Source organism: Artemia sp. Qi Xiang Cuo, chromosome 11 (genome assembly GCF_049724085.1).
Source record: "Artemia sp. Qi Xiang Cuo chromosome 11, ASM4972408v1, whole genome shotgun sequence".
Classification (NCBI taxonomy): domain Eukaryota; kingdom Metazoa; phylum Arthropoda; class Branchiopoda; order Anostraca; family Artemiidae; genus Artemia; species Artemia sp. Qi Xiang Cuo.
This window is the reverse complement of record NC_142804.1, coordinates 8984217-9008386: the sequence shown is the minus strand read 5'-3', so window position 1 is coordinate 9008386 and position 24170 is coordinate 8984217. Positions and strand designations below refer to the sequence as shown.

At 36.1% G+C, this 24170-nt stretch overlaps 1 protein-coding gene across 5 annotated transcripts in view; it reads left to right on the top strand.

The window, feature by feature from the left end:
* Window positions 1-4592, top strand: part of Dhrs4 (Dehydrogenase/reductase 4) — a 32946-nt gene extending 28354 nt beyond the window's left edge. For all 5 annotated transcript variants that reach the window (XM_089097059.1, XM_089097058.1, XM_089097055.1 and 2 more), the window contains exons 6-8: window positions 622-756; window positions 2063-2118; window positions 4359-4592. In XM_089097059.1, the coding sequence (XP_088953185.1) occupies window positions 622-756; window positions 2063-2118; window positions 4359-4473 (306 nt within the window). In that variant the 3' untranslated portion in view covers window positions 4474-4592. The remainder of the gene's footprint in view (window positions 1-621; window positions 757-2062; window positions 2119-4358) is intronic.
* Window positions 4593-24170: the final 19578 nt, after the last annotated feature.

Below are 24170 nucleotides of genomic sequence, written 5' to 3'. Positions count from 1 at the left end.
TCTTTCCTTTTGGATATCTTAATTTTGGTGTAATTTCACTATTGGAGATGAAGTTTGACAGACTAAATAAAAAAAGAAGCAAGTTAATTTACTAACACATACATAGACAACGATTTTTTTTTCAAACATACGTCCATTTATGGGGTTGAGTATATATTTTAATTTGACTTATTCCATTCTCTTTATTTTTTGTTTTATTCATTTTAATATTTATTAGTTGCTTGTGTTGATCTGATTGACTTTTTGTATTTGGTCTGTAATAAAGTATTGTGTTAATCCCAATTATCAAAATAATAGCCATTTAAGCAAAAATCGCAACAAAATCGGCCTACTATTCTAATTCCATGTTTGTAGGCTTTTTTATGAAAACTTAATGGCAAGGGTCAAATTTGATCTAGATTCGAACACGAAGTAATTTGTATTTATACTTGTTAGATTTGAACATGAAAAACCAAAAGATCCTTAGAAATAATAGCCTAGTAATTTTAAGAAGCCTAGTAATTTTACCGACTACAATTTGTACAGTTATTATTTTATAATTTTCAACATATGTCTTTTTCTGTATTTATGCATTTTGATTTTTCTAGCTGTAGTTTTCAACATAGTTATATTTATTTTCAGGGTCTTGGACCTTATTCCATAAGTAAAACTGCCCTTCTCGGACTAACACGAGCAATGGCTGATGAATGTGCAAAATACAACATCAGAGTAAATTGCGTCGCTCCTGGTGTTATCGACACCAAATTCAGCAGTGCTGTAAGTAGCCAATAAAAGTAAAAGGTAAATAGGGAGGCTCCCCCATGGAAGCTCAATGATAAAAAGGAGATTCCATGTTAAACTTAGTGGAGTTGTCTATTTAAGTGTATACCTGAGGAAAAGTCCGGCAGACTTTGCATTTACACTTTAGAGCTGTTTATATGGGAGCCCCCCCCCAGTCGTTTTGGGGGTGTCTCTGACTTCTAAAGCTCTGACTTTTGCGTTGATTTTGCTTTTTCAAGCTTTAATGTTTAAGAACAGCTCCTCTCACAAGAACTGTTTCAGTAGTTGATCCGATCCGTGGAGGTCAGTCTTATCACCTTGGTTTTGCCCGTGTGATTTTTTTCAGCGGGGAAAGCTCACCCAAGAACTTTTTGGGGTGTTTCTGGCTTCCAGAGCCCAGTTTTATCGCTTTGATTTTACACGTTCGAGCTTTTTATTTTGGGGATCAGCTCCCATCAGGAACGTTTTGAGTGGTTGATCCGGTCCTAGAAGCTCGGTTTTTTCACCGCGGTTTTGCCCTGGGGAGCTTTTCAAGCGGGGACTTGCTCCTCTCTGAACTGTTTTGGAATGTATCAGGCCCCCAGGCCTCGGTTTCCCCGCCCTAGTTTAACTCTTTTGAGCTTTTTATGGGGAAACTCGCTCTCTGAGACGGATCATGGGGTGGTTCAGGCCCCTGAGTGGAGGACCGCTAAGGAAAGGTAATAAAGCGTCTGATGAAAGACAGTTGCAATTCTTTGACTCTCAACCGATTAATAAATCATTTGAAAAAAGAGTCAAAATAGTCTCTCTCGTCATACTTTTTTCACAATGAAAAAAAAGAAAGAAAAACATTGCAAAAAAAAATCCAAATATCTATATTTCAGCATTCAAAAGTAGTTCCTTAATCTATTTTGAAATAAACCAATTTGCTCCGCCCCCCGAATGCCAGTCGTAATATTATTCCAAGTTTCCGCTGCTAAATAACGGACAGTAAAGCATGAAAGTGTCTCGATAACTACGAATGCATTTCTAGTAACATATGAGTGAAAGACACTACCAACACGAAGGAACTTACTAAAGGCTGAAGAACATACCTTATTTAAGTCTATTTGAAAGACACTTACTTTTCTACTATATTTTAAGTACTTTCCGCGTTTTTTCACAGGCCATCAGTCAACAGTAGTGTCATCTACTTTGTAGTCATCAGTAGTGTCATTTGCTATTTTTCATCTGTAGTACTGTCAACAGTACGATCTGTCTTTTCATTACTAAGGTATATCATTTGATCTAGTATATTCTTGGTTTTATTTATTTGTCTTTTCAGCTAACTGAAAATGAAGCAGTGAAAGAAAAGATGCTAGACCAGATACCATTGAGAAGGTGCGTTTTTCGTTTCCATATACATACTATTATACAGATATCATTCCATATAGATACCATAAATACTATTGAGAAGTTCAGCCTTTTGTTTGTAAATAAATACTATTGTATAGATACCATAGATACTATTGAGAAGGTAAGCCTTTCATACCAATATAAATACCATATAGATATCACTGAACCAGAGAGGGTTTTGTATTTTCAAAAGAAGGGTAGTCTAAATTACCTAAGTCAGGCAAGTCTTGGGGTTGGGGAAAGGGGATGATACCTGAACGTGGAGGGGGTCTATATTTTTTTTAGAGTAATAACATTACTTTTTATGTTTTTACAAGTTCACACATGATGAAAATAAGTACTTGGGGGCAAACTTCTGTAAAAGAAACAATTTGTAACCTGATAAGTATTTTTGTGGGGGGGTGGAAGGCGGGGTGCATGAAAATGCATAATAGACATTATTTAGGCAATTAAATTTTCCCTTAATTATAAATATGGGAATAACAGCGACGGAACAGTTTACCAAGTTGGTAAGTATGATCTTACCAAGTTAGGTCAGCCTACTAAACTTTATAATTATGTATCTTAATGTGGTTTAGTTTCATTTCATTGGAAGTGGAACCGTCTTTTCTAATAGGCCTTTTACCCATTAAACTGAAGCTCTTTATGCTAGCCCTAATATTGCAAAGAAGAAACCCATAGCCGAAATTTTAGTTTAGGATAAGTCTATTAGTCTCTTTAATCTATTCAGTCTACTAGTAAGTCTCTTTAGTTTAGAATTAGCCTATATTAAGATTTTTCTCTTTTTCTATTGAGAGTTTTATTTAGTAGTTATTACATAAAATAAGGATTTATGGTACTTTCACATTTCTATGCCAAGCATATTTAAGAATCTTTTCAATTATTAAAGCGAACGCAAAGAAGAAATTCACTGTCAAAATTTCGATTTTTTCAGAATAATTTTGGAGAGATGTTCAGAAGGAGGGACATGCAAATATTAAAGCAAAGTCTATTTAAATCGCCAAGATAACGTAAAGAAAAATTCAAATCCCACATTGTCGAAATCCCGATTTTTCAGAATAATTTACGGTCATGGATAATCTTCGAAATTTATTGGCAAATCACAATTAAAAGATTTCCCCGGAAATAAATTTTAAAAAATGTTAGTTTTGCCAAAAAGAGGCAAAATACCGAATTAGGGGCTTCGTTTTAATATTCAGATATTAAAACGAAGCCTATTGAAATCGCCAAGATACTGCTAGGAAGAAATTCAATTTCCACACTGTCGAAATTTCGATTTTCAGAATAATTTACGATCATGGATAATCTTCGAAATTTATTGGCAAATCACAGTTAAAAAACTTTCCCGGGAGTAAATTTAAAAAAAATGTCAATTTTGCCAAAAAGGGTTTAAATACCGAAGCAGGGGCATTCAAATATTAAAGCAAAACCTATTGAAATCGCCAAGATACTGCAAGGAAGAAATTCAAATTTCACACTGTCAAAATTTCGATTTTCCAGAATAATTTACTGCAATCATGGATAACCCTCTTAATTCATTAGCAAATGACAATTATCATAAAGAAAGAAAAACGAGCAAAAATGTGGTTTTAAAGGCCAAACGAAAATACAGACAAAACATAACAAAGCGAATATTTCGAGGGGACAAACGCCTCTCTTCTTCAGCGCGAAAAGAAAAAATATATTCAATTAGAGTGCCGAAGAAAAAACCAACAAAATAAAACGCGGAAAGGCAATGTGAAAAAAAAACAACTAAAAATCAATGAAAAAAAAACAAAAATTAAAAGATGAATAAAATTCAATAAACACTATAATATTTTGTTTTTATTGAATTTTATTCATCTTTTAATTTTTTAGTTTTTTCATTGTTTTTTTTTCATATTGCCTTCCCGCGTTTTATTTTGCGGGTTTTTTCTTCGGCACTCTCATTGAATATATTTTTTCATTTCGAGCTGAAGAAGAGAGGCGTTTGTCCCCTCGAAATATTCGCTTTGTTGTGTTTTGTCTGTGTTTTCATTTGGCCTTTAAAAACCCCATTTTTGCTCGTTTTATTTCTTTATGCTATGTCAAGCCAATGTGGTTTAAGAAATTATCTTAATGACAATTATAAAAGTCCCCTGGGAATAAAATTGGAAAATGTCCGCGGTTTTATTAAAATATTGTACATTAAATTCGCTGTGAGCTGCAGTAATTGCTCGTTTTCTGTGAAGTTTGCATTTTTTTAGAATTGGTGTACCGCAAGAAATGGGCGGTCTGGTAGCATTCTTGTGTTCAGATGAGGCCTCATATATCACTGGGGAGAATATAACCGCTGCTGGAGGAATGGAGTCTAGACTGTGAACTATTTCTTCTATTTTTTTTTTGTTGCTGGAGAAATGGAGCTTATGCTTTAAAGTTATTTTTGTGTTTATCTTGTAAATTGTCGCAAAAAAAGAGGAATAAATAAACTTTGTTGGGTGGTTTTGTCGACAAGTGGAGTGAAAGGATAAAGTAAGAAATAGCTTTCTGCTGTAAATTAGTTTCTCCAATGATATTTTAAAACTTTCTATTTATCCCAAAGTATATTAGAAATTGTATATAATTAGATCGGTTGTACTTCGAAATTGCTCTTTTAGGGATTAAGGGATATTTCTCGATCGGCCTCATCCGAATTTTTCCGCTATGAAGTCGCTTGATCCAACTTTTTTTGGTTCACCCGGCGTTGTTTATTGGTCAAAAGCTAACCCAAGCTAGACAATGAAATGAGTTCTTGCTGATTCGGTTCAATAGATAGTATAGTGTTACCCAGCTGAACTAAAGAATAAAGATGTATATAGCTTTGGTCTTATTTCAGTTACTGATCTTTTTTCAGTTACTGATGTTTAAACTCAATATCACATATACCTTGATGCTAATTTAGGATACACATTGTGAAATGTATTTGAAAATGACAAGTATGGGTAGGCTATTGTCATATGAATAAATAAGTACAAAAACTTTCTATAATTCTTGGAGAGATTGTAGATTAGTTATTAGGGTACCTCTGTCAATACTTCCGGAAAAAAGGAATGTATTCAGAGGTAGTTATAGATTTGGAGGATGGCAAAACCTGGGGTAAAATCCGAAATACAGCATTCCTTGAAAGGGACTTGGGGGTTTGCATCCCCGACGCCTTCTGAAGTTCCAGCACATTTGAAAGTTTTATCTTCTTTAAGAAAGTGAAGTTTTTTTTATTTTATTTTTTATGTTTGTTTTCGAAACTTTATTATTTTCCTTGGATTTTTCCCTTAGAAAAGGACCAAGTATGGGCAGGCCGTTGTCGCACGAATAAAAAATAACAAATAAAAGTACTAAAACTTTCTTTGATTCCAGGAGAGATAGTAGATTAGTTGCTAATTTATATTATTAGGGTACCTTTGTCACTACTTCCGAAAAAGAATGTATTCAAAGGTAGTTGTAGGGTTTTAGGGGATGGCAACGCCTGGGGTAAAATCTTGAATGCACCACTTGTGGACATGGAGCGCTTAGGGGGCTTAGAAGCCCCCCCCCCCCAACAGCTTCAGAAGCTCCTGCACATTTGAAAGTTTTATCCTCTTTAAGAAAGTGAAGTTTTTCTGCATTTAGTTTGTATATATTTTCGATACTATGTTCTTTTACCGCAAAAGTTCACTGCTTTTTTTTACCGCAAAAGTTTGCTTCTTAACCTGTTGATCTTGACTCTCGAAATGGACTCTCGGATTATTATTGAAGTTTTTTCTTACAGATAATTGATGTCCAATTGCCGCTGACACTGAATATCAGCAGCACTTGAGATAATTTATTTTGCATGAGTACAATTCTCTGGGGTTATTTGAAAAGTTTTAAATATTATTTATGTGTATCAAAAACACTTTTTCTCATTCCTTTAAAGTTCTAATGGGATAATCGGTTGAAAGGTTAACCCACTGGGATCCACAAAGGATTATTTACTTAGAGGAGAGGGAGGACTCATCCCTCTCCAATAATCTCAGCAAAATTTCAACACATACATCCAGAAGATTTTCTATACCATCTATCAAAATCAAAATATACTACCATAATCATCAATGAAGAAATATTCAAGCGACGGTCCTATTGAATTTTGTTTGGAAAATCAGACCTAATGAACCTCCATTTCTATTGATATTATTTTAAATTCCGCCAGTTCTTATCAGCACTAATGAGAACAATAGCCTAGCTGACAAATTCTTTAAGAACCAAAACACATTCCCTATAAAAAAAAGAGTTTTGAGGTAGATGCCCCATATATCTATATATCTGCACCATATATCTATATATCTGCAGTATATACTATATATCTGAGATCCGGATTACTCTTGCTCCGCGTATAACTCTGGAGTTGATAACGTAGCCCACATTCTTGCAGATTGCTAGCAACTTCCTCAGTTGAGGGGACATTTTTCCGGGCGGCCTACGTTGTGTTTATGGGATCCTTCAGTCGACTGCAAAAAGGACATTTGCTCTTGTTTGTAAACATGGTGAAAAAAAGAATACCAACTGTTGTTATTTGGAGTTATTGGAAAGAGAAGATTTCTGTATATCCTGTTTGTTTTGTGTGTGTATGAATGCTACATTGTATGGCCTTGTTTGGCTCGTAATAAATTTTTATTACTGTATGGATCTAGGTCCATCTAAATAGCCTTGCTTGGGGATTCAAGAAACCCAAGTTCAAACCGGGCTGTCACAGGGCATTAAAGAGGGTGGCAACCCTGAAAGTAAACATAGTCAAGAAACTGATACAGCTTTATAAACGTTCTTAGACCAAACCAGCTATACCTGACGAAGGCCAAAGAAAAGAAATAAATAAAGCAAAGAACAAAAAGTAACTAAAAAAAGGACAAAAACAACTGAGGGTGATTTTCATGTAGTGAATATCACTGCCTGAAAATCAACATTATTCGGTTTCATCTTTTCTGAATTTTTATTGTATAACTGACCTTTGTCCTAGTGCATCAGTCTCGAGGGACTAGTGACAGAATAAAGGAAGGGGATTTTGTATGCTTGACAGGTTCGTGTAAAATTCATAAAGCCCCTTTCCTTTTCTTGCTTACTTTTGAAAAAAGATGGACTTCACCATTAATGCCGTAACGAAATTTTGAAGGGGGGGGGGGTAAGTCCTAACAGAGCTTCGTTTTTATTACGATTTAAATGCTTATATTTCTCGTTTTTCCTATTTTCTCAGATTTTAAAAATATGAGATTGTTTCTAGGAGGGGGCATTGCCCCTTACCCCCATGTGTCGGTGTCCATGCGTCTTAGAATTTACAGAATCCTTTTTTAAGAGAAAGGCAGGCAGGTGACACTTGATTTAAATCGGAAACATGCAATAAATTCAGACTTTTCGGAGTATTGATTCAGACTTCGTTGTGTTAACACCAAAATGTTTTCGGATATAACCCTGCTAAAGCTGTGAAATTTCCCTGTGGATTTTCTTTTTTGATTTATTTTCATAAGCAGATTATCGTTTTGCTGGCTATTTCAAAGTCCCCTGGGACAGTAAATTTTCATTGCCAGTCTTCAGAGTGTAAACACCTCTTTTTAAACTTATTATTTCACTAACAAGAACTTAATTAATTCAGTGACCTTCAGCAATTATAAAAGTTGACAATTAAGGCCGGGAGTAAAAATTGGACATACGATATTTGTGGGCAATTACGCTGCGATTGAGGTGGAGAAAGAAAAGTAAGCAGAAGAGGGGTGGAGAGTTGTTAGCAAGAGGCATGGTACCCGTTGGGCTTGCCCCTTAAATTGCGGAGACAAGGTAGACAGCCTTCAACGTTTCACTTACTTCTGTCGCAGGGAAACCACCAGAAAAATATCGAATTAGTTCAACATTCGGATTAGATTAAGTCGTTTGATATAAGAAACATTTAGTGTTATTTTTTTCGATTTGCGTAGTATAAGGAAAAAACCGCACAGTGTTGCCACGACTGTTACAGTCAAATATGTCAGAAAACGGCGAAATAAATTTGGCCGTATTATCTCCGAATAGCATCGGAAAACTTACGGTAACATGGACTAGATACGTCCGGGAAAAAAGCAGACCTTGAAGCACGAGTGAAATTATTGGCTGCCAAGCTACAAACGGATGGTGACGATGGGAGAGGGCAGGCAACTCTTCCTCCCAGAAATGTGATGGATAAAGAATTATTTTTATCCCCTAAATGTACCCGGAAAAGAACCTGCAGCTAAGAAAAGTCTCGAACCGATGCTTTTAGACGACGGAGGCGACTGCTCTACAGATCAAGATTTTGCTCAGGTAGAGTTGATGCAGCTCCGCATTGCTATGGCCGAAAAAGACAAAATCATTTAGCTTCAACAAAAGCAAATAGATCTGTTGCTAAATCTTGTGGTACCTGAGTTGAAAGAGGATGTTGCCAACCAGCTTAAACAACAAAGCGTTTCTAAACAAAGTCGCTCACAGTTCACTAGCCGACCGTACACAGAACAGAAACAGAAAAGGACGATTTGTAAATATTTTGGTCACGGAAAATGCAAAAAAGATAAAGCTTGTACTTATGTTCATCCTTGCAAGTTTTGTGCAGCTAATAAGTGAAAGAGTCAGAACTGCAAGTTTGATCACCCGACCCAGTGAAAGCATGGTTCGTTACACCAGTGACCTAACAAACATAAATACAACTTTGTTCACACCACGAAACAGAAAGTGTCTCCAAACCAACAACTGGCGAAGGCTCTCAAACACAAAATATCTTAGGCGTTTCCCATGGTATAATCATAGAAGATCGGTTTCTGCCGAAAGAGGTATTTCCCTTGTATTTAATGCTGCTAGTATGCTGCTGTATTTAATGCCCCTAGCCAAAATGCTGCTCCTCCTTCTTCTCGGGTAAAAGTCAAGTTGTTCAGCACAGCCCAATTTTCGTTCCCTACAAGAATATAGCAAACCACGGGCAATATTTTGGAGTTCCTGGAGCCCCCCCGCCCGTTTTTCGAACAAGTTCTAATAATTTAGGAAACTTCCAGTATTTTTTGGCGATATACCCCAGGTAGAAAAAAAGAAAGATATAGATATTTCTCACGATCTCCCCTTTTTTCTCCTTGTTAATGCCCAGTCTCTAAGCTATAAAGTGACGGAATGTTCGACAAGACTAAATGACAATAGAATTGATATTTGCTGCGCAACAGAGACGTGGTCTGCCAATGAGTTTAACACCCAGATAAGTAACTATAATTTTCTCATCAAGAGTAGGTAAAACAAGGAAGGTGCTGTCGTCACACATGGAGGAGGAGGAGTAGGTATGTATATTCGAAACGATATACCGCATCAGATATATGAAGGCTCTCAGAATACAGACTACGAGCTGTTGTGGGTAATATTGAGACCAAAGGTTCTTCCCTTTAAGTTTTCCTCGATCGTAGTTGGCGTACTCTATTTTCCGCCGCGGTCGAGTTACAGGCGGGAGCTCATAGCCCATCTACAAGCATGTTTAGATGAGATTAAACTGAGACACCCAAGCAGTTCTGTGGTTCGTATGGGTGACTTCAACGACCTGCTACCCAGCTGGATTGAACGTTCGCTAGGCTTGAAGCAAGTTGTTCGTGAAAAGACAACTCAAAAGTCTGTCATTGATTTCATCTGCACAGGTATTTTCGATTTCTATAATGATTCAGTGACGTTGCTAAGTCTTGGTAAAAGTACATACTTCTGTGTGCACCTATGTCCTAGGGAGAACAAAAAAATAGGAACCAAGCGAATTTTTTCGAGCCGGCCTCTGACTGAGTCTGAAAAAGAGCTATTTGCTAAATGGGCTATATCGAAAAACTGGAAAAGTTTGTACGAAAACTGCAATGTCAACGACATGTATAGAATATTTTCCACTGAATTACGGATAGCTTATGATGTGTATTTTCCAGAGAAGACAGTCACAGTAAACTCAGCTGACAAGCCCTGGGTTAACTCGCGCCTGAAAAGGCTGATACGCAATCGCAACAGGCTCCATAAAAAGGGGAAGATAGGTGAAGCTTCCAAGCTGAGAAATCAAGTGGTCTATGAATGTAGATTGGCTGAGAAGTCATACGGCTCAAAAATGAACGAGCTCATGACCACAAATCCAGCCGGTTATTATAAAGGAATACGACTTCTCACTGGCTCCTCAGTAAGGCAAAGTGTAAGCATATACGACGAATCTGGGAATAAGCTTGACGCAACCGCTATTATGAAGTATTTTGCGAGTATTAGGAGAGGTAATCCACCAATTTCCAATGTTCCCCCCTTGGCTGTTCCATCTGAAATACCTGTGATTTTCCCTCACGAAGTTGCAAAGGTTCTTGAGAGACTTGACCCTAATAAGGCAACTTACCCTGGAGACATTCCAGCAACCCTGTACAAAGAAAACGCAGCCTTTCTAGCTGAACCACTGACTGCCTTTTTAAACCAATGTATTTTGAGTGGTACCTTTCTGGATGATTTAAAAAAAAAAAGCAGTTGTAACACCAATACCTAAAGCTTCGAATCCAAAAGGTGCGAGTGTACTACGACCTATAAATTAGACCCCTATTGTACCTAAAGTTCTTAAACACTTTCCAAAAAAATAACTACTAGAAGATTTCTGTGGTAAAATAAATCCTTGTCAATATGGATTTATTAAAGAATCTTGCAAAGTACATTATTTAATCAAAATTGTGGAAGAAACCCTAGAGCATCTAGAAAATAAAGATGCATTTGTAGAAATATTGCAAGCAGACTTAGAAAAGGCTTTCGACAAATCAAGCCATCTGGATATTCTTGAGTCAATGAAAGATTTTAGACCTTTTTTGATTCGGATTGTTTATAGTTTTTTACACGGACGGCAACAGTGTGTTAGTGCTGATGGGGTGCAATCAGATTTTCTTGAAGTTTTCTGTGGAATACCCCAAGGTACCAAAACGGGACCTGTTTTATTTTTAATACTGTGTAACAAAATTGCGACTTGGCATGAAAACAGAGCGAAGTTTGCAGATGATTTGTCATTGATGATACTTCATAAGCTAGGATCCACGATTTGTACGGATGGCAGAATTCGCCGTTTGGAGGCTGACAGTGAAGAAAAACGGCTTTTAATTAATAAGAAAAAGTCAGCACTTATGAGAGTCCCGTTTTTGAGAAAAAAAAGTTCCTAGTCAAAGTGATATGAATGTGCCAATTGTAAATAATATGACAACTTAGGTGTGACTTTTAACTCAAAAATGTCATGGATGGATCATGTAAATAATTGTACTAAGAAGGCGAATATAGTGTTGCGTAATCTATTCACAATTCGGATATTCGGTTTTAGTCGTTTTTCACTGTTGAATTTTTATAAACTGTACATTTGGAGTATTTTAGAGTATGCTTGCCCTTTGTGGCATCCGGGGCTAAGTAAAGAGCAAAGAAATGACCTTGAGAATGTGCAGGAACGAGCTACCCGTGTGATATTAGTTCCAGAATTCATCTAGGCCTAGATGGACGTGATGCCAGGCGACACCAGCTTACAATGGTCCTTAGACAGAAGCTTTTAAAGTCAAGCAAGCACCGAGATTTTCTCCCTGAACCGGCAAGAACAGGGTGTAATACAAGGCACCAGAATAAACTCAAGCCTTGTAAGCCCGTGGCTACCAACCGATACAGATTGTCTTTTTGACAGTATTCTGTGTCTCATTTTAATAAATAAGTGACAAGGAAGAGTGATTATTTAAATTATGTTGTGTCTCATTTAATTCTTGTTATTTGACATAATAAATTCGTATCGTAAATAAACTGCCTAGGTGGAAAAAGCTTAATAATTTGTTTATTTTCAGTCTATTTTGATTTCTTATATAAGAAACGGTTGAGCCAGGCTTTGAATAGATTGGGATGGAGGATGAGCGGATGTAGCTGTGTTGGCCTCAGGCGGCTTCGTGTTTTAGTGAGTTGTTAGTAGTAGTAGTAGTAATGCCAGGATCTCTATGCTTAGAGATGCCGATAGCACTTGGTCCGAAATTGTTTATCTATAGACAATGTATATCGAGCTATGTACAATAAAAACAGAATTTACAGTCCACATACAAAAGAACATCGTATCCACTATTTAAATCAAGATATTTTACCATACTGTATGAGAAGCTAAAATTCGGAGCTATTATGTTTAATACGGACCTTTCTAAATGGGGCATCCACCGCTATTATGTTTAATACGGACCTTGGGGCATCTAAACGGCAAATATACGGACTAAATGAGGCATCCACAATGTCTTTATGAAGAAATCACAGCTCGTTTTCTTCGAATGAAATCAAGCGGACCAAGAATCTAGACGACGGACAAAAATTTTGCCATCAACTGAAGATCCGTAAATGCATCATATCCCTCACGCCTGCAGATATCAAATAAAATCAGATAGGGGTACCCAATAGTCATTACGGGAAACCGAAGGAAAAGGCAGAGTTGAACGGATCGCTTCACGGCATCTCCAGACCTAGTAATTGCATGAAGAAGAAGAAGATATACCAAGAGGAGGGAGCCCTCTTGATCTACAGAATAAGTTTTGTTCGTTTTAGGTTTTAATATCGCTCTTACCTTTCGTTTCAAATTTTTCTTTAATTTAATATAACTAAAGACATCGTAAGGGAATATTTACTAAATAAACACATGGAAGCTTATAGCAAAAGTTTCGAGTAATCTCCTCCTACCTCTCATTGAGCCTTCAGATAAATAAGGAATGAGTTTTGGGAAGGAGGGCGAGGGGTGTTTGGGATAGACATTGATATATTAATGCCCGAACATATTTAACTCTCATGCATAGTATTTTATAATTATCCAATATATCTTTCTCAGGAAAATGCCCCTCATCTCCAATAAAAGTGCAACTATCTTACTCTTACCTTAAAATATTCAGGGCAATTGAGAGAAAGACTGGTTCCCAAGGAATCTTCATTCACTCTTTATTTTTTACCTTTTTCTTTAGAAATAGGATGCTAGTACAAACTAACCTGACAGGTCAAAGTCGTGGCTCGGGTATTGAAATCAAAGAACGGCAAAGAACTATCCTTTGGCCGTATTGGAATTTTGCTTTTTTTCTACACACTACAGCGTAAATTTTTCCACAGACTTTAATTATCAGATCCATTTTTGACTATAGTTTTCTTATTCAATGGAAGAAATAATTCATGTAAACTGAAATAAGAATGTACCAATTATAGGATAAACTTGACATTTAAAAGCATAAATATTGGCCTTAAAAACAAAATCTTTCACTACACTGTAAAGTTTAAACAGTTTCTTTTTCTAGAATCATTTCACAATTTCTTTTTTTTGTTTTGATGTGCACCTTCTTCTTTCGACTGTTTAAAACGAAACATATTGTTGTTTTTTTCAAAGTTTTTACTGTGACAATTTTGTCTATGCTTATGGTACTGTTAAATATGGTTATTATGCAAATTACGTATAAAAAAGCCAGAAATTTACGTTTAGAAAAACATCACAGTCCTTGAAAATTCTAGCCGTAAGACCCAGGGCGGGGGAGATCCTGAAACACGGAACAAGGTCTGTTTGGAGGTTCAGGCTCCCTAAAGACGTAGCCCTAAAAGGCCCGAATTTTGTTTTATTGCCATTTGCTTGAAACTTATATTTTTCAGGGAACCAAAACGCGTTACAAAAAATTTAACAGTGCATAAATGAAGCCTAAAATAAACTGACTCATATGTTTTGCCCTAGCTTTGAAATAGGAGAGAAGAAAGCACAATGCCTTTTGTCATTTTGGAATCATTTTGACCCATACATGACCATGAAAGGTAAAAAAACAACTTTATTACGATTGGCTTGAAACTTGTATCTTTAAATTTAAATTCAAAGGGATTCCTAATGTACAAAAAATTTAAATATATAAGTGAAACCTACAATAAAATCACTTGTATCTTTTGCCCTAACTGTGAAATAGAAGAAGTGAAAGCACAACGTCTTTTATTGAATCGAAATATAATATATGCAAAATAAAATCCAAAATGAAAGATAGCCTATACGAACTAGCCTGGCTTTTGACACCTAATTTTTCAATATAACAACAGGATATTGCCCAAAGTGAGAATGTCTGTCTACGGCGCAATCACTTGTACAATTATCAACGTATATTGGTTGAACCTTTTTCTGGTTGTAATAGTGATTCAGTACCAGAGACATATGAATCAGAATTCTTGGGAACATATTGCTGATGGATATTTCTTGACTCTTCGACTGGTAGTAATGGCAATGCGATGCGCGAAGGATCTGAATTGCTGCTCCATCTTACTGGTTCTAAGAACATATCTTGATCATCCGTTCCAGAGACATCTGAACCAAATTTTGGATCATCATTCTGATAAAAATGCTGTTGGTGGACTCTGCCTGATTCATCCTCTGGTTGTAAAAGTGGTTTGGTACCGAAAATGTCTGGGTCAGAATTACGCGGAGCACAATTACTTCTTTCCCAGTGACATTTGCTTGTGACAGCAGGATTGCGAAACCTGCGAATGTTTCGGCGAATGGTGGCTAATTCTTCTGTAAGTTCTTTTGAGAGTGCATCTTGATTATCTGGATAAGAATTCTGATGAACATATTGTTGAGGGGTTGATAGTTCTTGGGCTGCATCGGCAACAGAAATGTCTGGATAACAACTCCTATACTCTGCAAAAGGAATACAACTTCTCATCACCCTATTGTGATTTATTGGGCATCTTCGTTCAGCCAACATTTGAATTTGGCGGATATTGGGTAATTCTCCTTCATGTAGCGTTCCTGATGGTTCATCCATAGCATCTTTATAGGCGTTTCTGTATTGACAATGTCCAACTGAAAATAAAAAAAGGTTTTCACAAGAACTCAAATGTGCTTAGTATTTTGTTATGATGGTGTAATTAGTTAAATTTTGACAGTAATTGTGAAATATCAGACTAAGCCATTATCAAATAAAAATGACTGGCTTTCATTCTGGAAAATGCAACTCTTCTCCAAATGTTTAGAGGGATATTTGATATATATGTTACCGTGAATGTCCGAAATTCGTGAATGTCCGAAATGTTTTTTCCTTGGATTTATTCAGCGTTACCATGTCATCTTTTTCAGTTTTATGCAAGGTTTGATGATGACAGGTTAGGTTACTTTGGGTTAGGTTAGGTTTTTAACCCATTTCTGAAGTTTATAACCTAATTTAACATAACCTAATCTAACTTTTACCACCAAAGCTTATATAAGACTAAAAAAGCTGATTCCAAAGCTAATTTAATTCACGCACAGTAAAAATAATTTTGGACCTTCACCGGCGACGGTCGACATTGACCAGATTTCGGATATTCATTGTAACATATACATTCTAGCTCAAATTGAGCATTCAAATTTAAAATAAACAGTAGGTTCTTACTACCTACTGTAATGACCGAGGTCGATCACTAAAAGATCAGGGTAGCAGTTTCCTCATTGAGGAATTCAAATGTCTGTAGAAACACGGAAGGCTCTAAATGACGTTTTCCAAAATGTCAGGAGAAGTAAACACCTGTTTTGGAAAATTTGCCTCCATATCTCTCTCCAGCTCCACTCTTGTCTGTTTGGCCATCTCATGGTGGGACTTGTGTGACAAACTTGGTGGCTTTAGAAAAGCCGTTCACTTTACGTATTTTGGTCAGCACAACTGGTGAAAGTTTGGTTATCACGCGTTTTGAGTGGACTATAAATTTAGGAATATCTTGAGTACGAATTCGGAGACAAGCATTCTGATTAAACCGATCGATTGGGTGTGCCTGATCTAATCTAGCCGATATATAACTTATTTTTGAGTGATATGTGACATAACGCCTTTCGTATTTACACAGCTGCAAAGGCGTCTAAGATGAGGATTGGCGTTTAATCACGGTACTCGTGGGAGATAAAATTAGAAAACCGACAGCACAATAGGATCTACCTGCATATAATATAGTGGTTACATTATTGATAATTTACGACCCAAAGGAATCTCTTCAAATATATTGAAGTTATTCCCCCCAAGTTGGGGAATAGATTGCCCCTCCACATGGATCTGAAGGACCTCTCAGGAAAAACTATAAAATTAATGTGGCTTCAAGCCCCCCCATCATTCGCTGGTCAGATTTTTTGTACTTCTTGTGACTCTAAACTTCTGGCTCTTGTGGCGTTGGGGGAGTTAATAAAATAAAAAAGATGGACCCCTATGTTCCTTCTATATAAACAGGAAGAAATTCTTATGCTGTCTAAATTAATTTCCTAACCTTACTGAACACCGATATTACTCCTGCTACTACTAGCCACCCGAGACCAGCACAGGTGCGCATGATGCTTCTCGATCCCAATTTAGCACCAAAATTAGCATTTGATAATCCCGCCGACCTGTAGGTCTATTGTTTACCGGGTAATATTATGGTATCTATATTATATTACTGTTTTTTTCTTTTGTACCGACAATAGCAATCCGCACCCCTGATTTGCGTATACGCCTATCATTATTTTTCTTAAGTACATTAGAAAAGTATTATCTCGATTTCAGATTGAAAAGGAAATCAAGGATGTTGCTAAATTTCGGCCGATTTGTCTAAATTTAGACCAAAAGTTTCGCCTTCGGTGAAAATTTTACCGAATGCCAAAAAGTTGGGGAAGTGGCTCGCATCTCCCCCCTCCTTCCTACTACTACTAGCCCCCAGAGACCAGCACAGGTGCGCACGCTGCGTCTCGTTCCCGATTTAGCACCAAAATTAGCAAATGGTAATCCCGCCGACCTGTTGGTCTATTGTTTACCAGGTAATATTATGGAATCTGTATTATATTACTTTTTTTTGTTTTGTTTGTTTTTTTTTTTTGTTTTTTTTTTTTTTTGAACCGACAATAGTAATCCGCACTCCTGATTTGCTTATAGGCCTATCATTAAATTTCTTAAGTATTATTCCGATTTTAAATCGAAAAGGCCCAACCCAGTAGCCGAAGAACCGACATGAGTTTTACCATAGACAGTGAGTATTCAAGTAAATGTCATAAGGCGAAGCCGCATGTGTTGCAGCCAATATATTCTAGTCATCTTGAATAAAAACTTGGCAGAAAATTTGTTTCCCAAATTAGTCTAAAAATGTGTTTTTTTTATTATTAAAGACCTCACTAATTTGAGCACAATTTGGAATTTATGGAAATATTTATTGGAATTGTGCATGTCAGGATATTAACCACTGCCCTCCTTACTTATATTTGATGAAAAGGTGACTTGGGACCAACAATCTCTTAATACCGGTCTCAATTAATTTCAGAAACTTTTTTTTCCTAATAGACTTTTTTCAAATAAAAAACCTACATTAAACCTAGCACTAGCGGAAATAAAGTAAAACTGTAATTCAAGTGCAAAACGAACATGAATCACTATCAATAAATAAGTGAAACCAAAAAAGAATCGAAATTACAGTAAATAATTAATTTAAACTTTCAACGAACATTGTGCTGATCTATTTCTAGATGGCTCGTTGTAAAAGTATTTCTGTTTATATATAAATGTCAGTCAAAATTTTATATAAAATGTTTTATATAAATTTAATGTCAAATGTAATCTTATATAAAATGTTAATCAATATTTAGAAATAATGTTTTTTTGCGGTTGAAATTACTATAAATAATACAAGTCTATTACTTGTGGCACCACCACTCAAAGCTTTGCTTTAGAGTTATAAGAAATTTTGAAATTAATGTTGTAAGTTTTTGCACTTTTAACCCACAAACTATTCAATTTTTGTGCTAATATTCTTACGGAAAAAACTAATCTAATGATGACACTGTCAGCAACTTTTTCATACTCTTTGAAATACTTAAAGGAAACCGCCTGTCCCCTATCCATTAAAGCCAAACCTGTGCATACGTGAAGTCACGCGTTCCCCTTCTTTAAAAAATATGGGCCAACCTGACGAGACAAGTCTCTTATAAGCACTTACCCGCTAGGATGCTAAGTAATATGGCAGTAATGAGTGCTTTCATTGTTTTAACGATAAGAAATGACTAAGAAGTACATCGAATTGGCTTTTTATACTTCTACGGATGACAAAAAAAGAAAATTAAATTATATGAGAAGTCACGTAGTTCCTCTCAGATTTTCACCCACGTAACTTGAATTCTTCTCTCTTAAATCTTTGTTTTTGTTTTAAGTCATAAGCTAATTAGAAAAAAGTAATGGATTAAGGATTTATAAATATTAATGCTGACAAGAACGAAAAGTAACGAAATATTTTAGCGAACTTATTAAGCTTTGTAGAATAATAAAATGAATCAACTTATCCTTGAGTCTATTGACGCTCCTTGGTCGGTGGCTGCAAAACTCAAATTCACAATGAATCTTGTTGCTTATAAATAGCCAAGTCTGACCCCATTCGTATAAGCAAAATCCTAAAACTAATATTTTACAAAAGAATTATTCACGTACAGATGTAGTTTTATATTCTAGTTCTAAATATGTAAGTCTTTTTGCACTAAAGTTGACTTAGAATCCAAGTAATTTTCGTTCGTTTCATTTTTAATTTAATTTGAAAAACATTTTATTTTATACCTGAAAGTAAGGAGCACCATTGGAACTTAAAATTACCTGAAATTATTCCGTATATAAAGGGGAAGGGATATCTCTTTCTCAACCTTCGCTCTTTATGATAAAATATTGAAGTTATTTGAACATATTGCTCTTTCAAACTCAAATTTTGTGTTTGAGCCGTCTTTCTTAAAAAACGTGATAAAGTCAAAATTAAGCATGAAGAGCGAAGGTACAGAATTATTTCTGTTCGGTTTAAGTTTTAATGTTGGTCCTCAATGTCAGTCGAAAAATGCATTTTTTTGAAAATTTAATTGATAACCGTTTTTCAAATCATACCAGGAAATCCTCTTCCTTACCCCACCCTTGGGAAAGTAAAAAATATCCTTTAGCCGAGAAAATAGGCCCCAAACAATTTCTATATATTTCCGGGGAAATCACATAACTTTAATATAAAAAAAAACAAGCTATAAACACACATCTGTGATCTCCTTCCTTACCTCACCCTCGGTATAAAATTTCCCTTGAAATATTCCCCGTAAAAAAATCCATAATTCCAAGCTGTGATCTTCAGGCACGGTGCACCTGCTTTAAGCACTCTAGTTTGTTTAAAGTGAATGTATCGGCCACCCAGGACAGTCGGTTAAGAGCACCCCGAAGGATCCAATGAATTGTCTGATCGAGGCAATGACCACCGTGAGGCGGCACCACCCGACCGAGACCCATATCCAACTATGAGATTATTAACCGCAGCAACTTTAATATATGGCCCATAGGAATTTTTTTATATTTCCCAATAACTGAGAGTATGTGTGAACAATGGGCAAATTTCGTCGCTTCAACATAAAAAAACAACAACAAATAAACACACGCGCTCTTTCTTCTGTCAAAAAAATGCAAAATTCCACAGTTTTATGTAGATGCTTTGAACCTCTGCAGTAGGATTCTCTGATATGCTTAATCCGATGGTGCGATTTTCGTTAAAACCATTCAACTTTTTGGGGATGTTTTGTGTCCCTCTTTGTAAAAAATTTGGCAAATTTTCTCAGACTCGTAACTTTTAATGGGTAGCATTAAACTCAATGATTTTTTACGTATGGAGTCAGGATTAAAATTGACTTCTTTTGATGTATCTATTGCTATCCAAAATACTGTTTTTTTTAAGTTTCGGGTACTATTGAGCCAAATCGCTCCTCACTTGTGGTTTGTTACCACGAACGGCTTGATGTTGCTTTTTAATTTCATTTCAAAAGAAAACATGTGTTTTTATCTAATATTGGTAAAACCACAGCTCTCGGTAGCACTTATTCTCTGACGACATTCATCTTAAGGTCCAAAAGAGAGACAAGGTGGTAAGGATCCTCATAAATTTCACACTAATCCGTCAAGTATATGTAATCCTCTTCCCAAATTTTGTCAGCGGGCAGCATGTACGAACACGGTAGGAGTAACGAACAGAAGTTACCATGAACAAAGGTTACTTATATTCCGAATCCTTTTCCAAATGGTTTGAACCTTTCAATGATTGAATTAAAAAACAAGTTTTTTCAACTGAAAGTAAGGAGCAGCATTAAAAATTAAAACGAACAGAAATTATGACGTATATGAGGGGTTCTCCCCCTCGTCAATATTTAGCTCTTTGCGCTAAAGTTCGAATTTTGTTGCAATTCTTTAAGAATGACCCCTGAATCACAACGGCTGTTTAATTAGAATAAATATCCCTTTTGAAAGTACTAAAAAAAACTTCAGCTTAAAGAGTGAGGTATTGACGTGGGGGAGAACCCCCTCATATACATACTAATTTCTGTTCGTTTTAAATTATAATGTTGCTCCTTACTTTCAGCTTAATAAAATTGTTTTCTTATTTAATTTCTTATCTTTTTTAAATAATGCTGCAAAATTCGGTACCCCCTTCATGGAAAATTCCCTTCCCCCATGATAAACTCCTACATGGAAAGATCCTCCCACGTAAACCCCTCCCCCTTCTACCCACAAGAAAACATCCACCGAGAAACTGTCTGTATACTTCTCAATGACCAATACTATATGTAAACAATGGGCAAAGTTTATAATTTCCAGCCCTTTCCCCGAGGATTGTGGGGATTAAGTCATCCTCAAAGACATAGTTATTAGACTTTTTGACTGTGTTTAACAAAATGGCTATCTCAAAATTTTGATCGGGTGACTTTAGAAAAAAAATGAGCGTGGGAGGGGGCCTTGTTGCCCTCCAATTTTTTTGGTCACTTAAAAAGGGCATTAGAACTTTTAATTTCCGTTTGAATGATCCCTCACACAATATTATAGGGCCACAGGGTCGATACGATCACCCCTGAAAAAAAAAATAAACACGCATAAAAATCCGATTCTTTTGATGTATCTATCGGTATTAAAATTTCGTTTTTTAGAGTTTTTGTTACTATTGAGCCAGATCGCTCCTTACTTACAGTTCGTTACGACGAACTGTTTGAATCGCTGCCCGAGTTAAGGATACCGCACATTTTCTTTTGGAGGAGAGCGTTCAGGGGACCAGGAAAAGGGCTGAAAATTCCTGTCTTTGATCCCTGTTTGTACATCTTTTGTTTTAGATTATATTTTGAACACTTTTTATCTGGATTCAATAATAGTCACTGGCAGTTAATTTTCTTTCATTTCCCAGCCAAGCGTAAAAGATAATTATTTACCAGAATCTTCTATGTTAAAAATTTCCAAGACTCATCTCGATCTATGTCCTTCCTGTTTAGTGAAGCTATTTGTTACTTCAAACAATCTAAAATTTAGAAAATTTAATTCAGTGGAACAGTTTCAACAAGATCATGTCTTTTTTTGGGTGGGTGGGGGGTACTTAAACACTCCCTAATATAAAATACCAAACTATTTTTCTCATGAAATTTGACTTCCAATAGGCAAATCTATTGCATAAATTTTACACACCTGACTCAAGGAGAATTTAATTCATTTTACTAATTTGCTGTTTTCTACCAATCTTATTAAAAAATTCACCTAATAAATTCCTATACCACACTTGTTCTTGTTTTTAATTCTTGACAACATGAATAGCAATAAGTCATAATATGATACTTTTTTCAAATTAGCTTAAAACTTAAAATAAAAGTAAAGAATTCTAAGAGAGAAAAATCTGAGTCGGCACTTGTGTGGGCAGAAATCTAAGCGTGGTGTGGGCAGATGTGACTTCTTATGCAATTTTTCACAGTTGAAAAAAGTTTGGAAGTATTGAATGACAAGTTGGCGAACCAAGATTAGAAGCTACGGTGATGACAGTGGTCAAACATGGTTCTGAAACATGGAGGCTCCGAAAAACAGAGGGAGATTCGCTGGATGTTTTCAAGAGAAATTTTCTACGGATTGTTATGGGTACTCGACTGACTGACCATGTTTCAGACAGTAGGATGTACGAAAAGCGGGGTTCAATCCCACTTCCTAGGGCTATAATGAGAAAAGGTCGAGCTGGCTAGGGCACGTTCTAGGGATGAAGAATGACAAATTGCCAAAGATTGTCCTTTTCGGCCAACCGTCTAGGGCTAAAGGGAAAGCAGGTCGTCCGTGGTTGGGTTGGGAGGATACCGTAAAGAAATATTTTTGGGAAGTCGGAACTCCCGGGAAGGTGTAAAGAGGGATGCTTTGAATAGATTGGGACAGAGGAAGAGCGTGCGCAGCTGTGTTGGCCTCAGGAGGCTTGGTGCTACGGTGAGTTGATAGTAATAGTAGTAGTTTTTTTCTTCCGCAGAGGTATAAAAGTTAATTCCATAAAATTCCAAGTCATTTCTTATTCACATTACAATGAATCCCTCATTGCTGCCGTTCTATTTAGCAGCGTAATGGGTAAATGTTTACTATATTTTCCTGTGCTGGTTTAGATTTTTTTTAAAGAGTGGGTTAATATGACTAAGTTTTTTCACATGCTTGTATATGATGGTCTAAAGACTAACACATTTTCTTTTGAGTAGCCTATATCCAAGTTGCGTTAATTATGTATTATCCTGCCCACACTTAAGTTCTAGATCTGAATAAAACTGATTTCTCTCTCTGCACCCGGAGATAATTAGCTTAGCTTGAGTGAGATAAACTACTATGCAGGTATTATTAGTTAAATATTTAATATATAGAGTTGGTTAGGTTAGATATTCAATATAATGCGTTCTGGGCTGCCTGCTTTCCATAATTATCTGTTGTAGCTTTAATAATGTACTTTTGGTATATTTCATTATGATTAACCTAACTTCCCTTCTTGAGTGTGGTCGGGATAACACGTAAGTGCCAAATTTGCTTATATTTCTAATATTTTATTTGTTTTCTTTGCTTTCTTTCTTTGCAAAATCCTCCTTTTGGATTTTGAAAAATACATTTTGCCTCGCCACCCTACATTTTGTGAATTAGTGCTACTTGGTAAAGGGAGGCATAATTTAACAAATTGTCCGCACACCATGACACCACAAAAACAGACAAGAAACAGACCTCATTTATTGCTTATTTTTTATACTTTTCAATTAAATTTATTTTCAATACCAAAAAATGTTTCTTCTCGAATTTATTAATCTCTTTTTTTGACATTTCGTTTTTATCACTTTAACTGTTGAGCTGAAAATTACTCAGCAGAAAATTATGTATGTTCCATCACCTTTCGGTCCTTCTGATTTATCGTTGCCCAGCTACTCCTCCATTTAAGAATAGTTTAGCAAACTGCATTTAAATATTTGTTTAGAAGACTCAAAATGTCAAATATGACCTTGCTTTTGGTCAGAAATAACTCTAATTCATTTGTTTGTAGGGTGAGACTGCACCACAAGCAGCTTCACCCTAAAAAAGCTTTCACTGAAATAACTGCTGTCCATGGTAAAATTAAAGTTGGTTCTTTAGTACTCGGATTGGTTCTCTTTTAGTATCTGGGATGCTGATTGATAACTAGTGTTTTCAAAAATCATGTCAAAATCAAGATATACCTATATTATTCAAGCATCCACAGAAACAAATCAGTCTTCTTCAGTATACCTTTCCCTTCATGGTACTATATGGCTCTTTTTTCATTTTTCACTGTCATTTTCACTTGACTTGGGAAAATCAGCTCCAACTTTGTTTCCCCAGGATTTTGACGAAATTACACCACTGCATAAATGCCATCACCATGTTTAAGTAGAATAAAAATTGATTTACTACCTCCACCACCAAAAAGTAAAAATTTAGAGTCGAAATAAGTAACGAACACTTTCTTGCCGGAGGGGGGCTTGAGGCTGCATATAGCACATTGTAAGACCCAGATTTTATACTCTTTTTAAGAGGTCCCTCGAATCAATGTAGCAGTTCAATCCATTCCCGAAATTTAGCAAATTTTGAGGAATGTATTTTTATAATTGCGTTTGGTTCCCAAATTATCATCATCTGACCACAATCTTGCATGCATAGAGATGCCATTGTGCCATCTATTTTCTCTGGTTTTTTTCGAGTGTCGGAATTAGCAAGCTGAAATCCTGGTTTTAGATGGCTATAGGGTTTTAGATGGCTATTGGGTATTACTTAAGACCC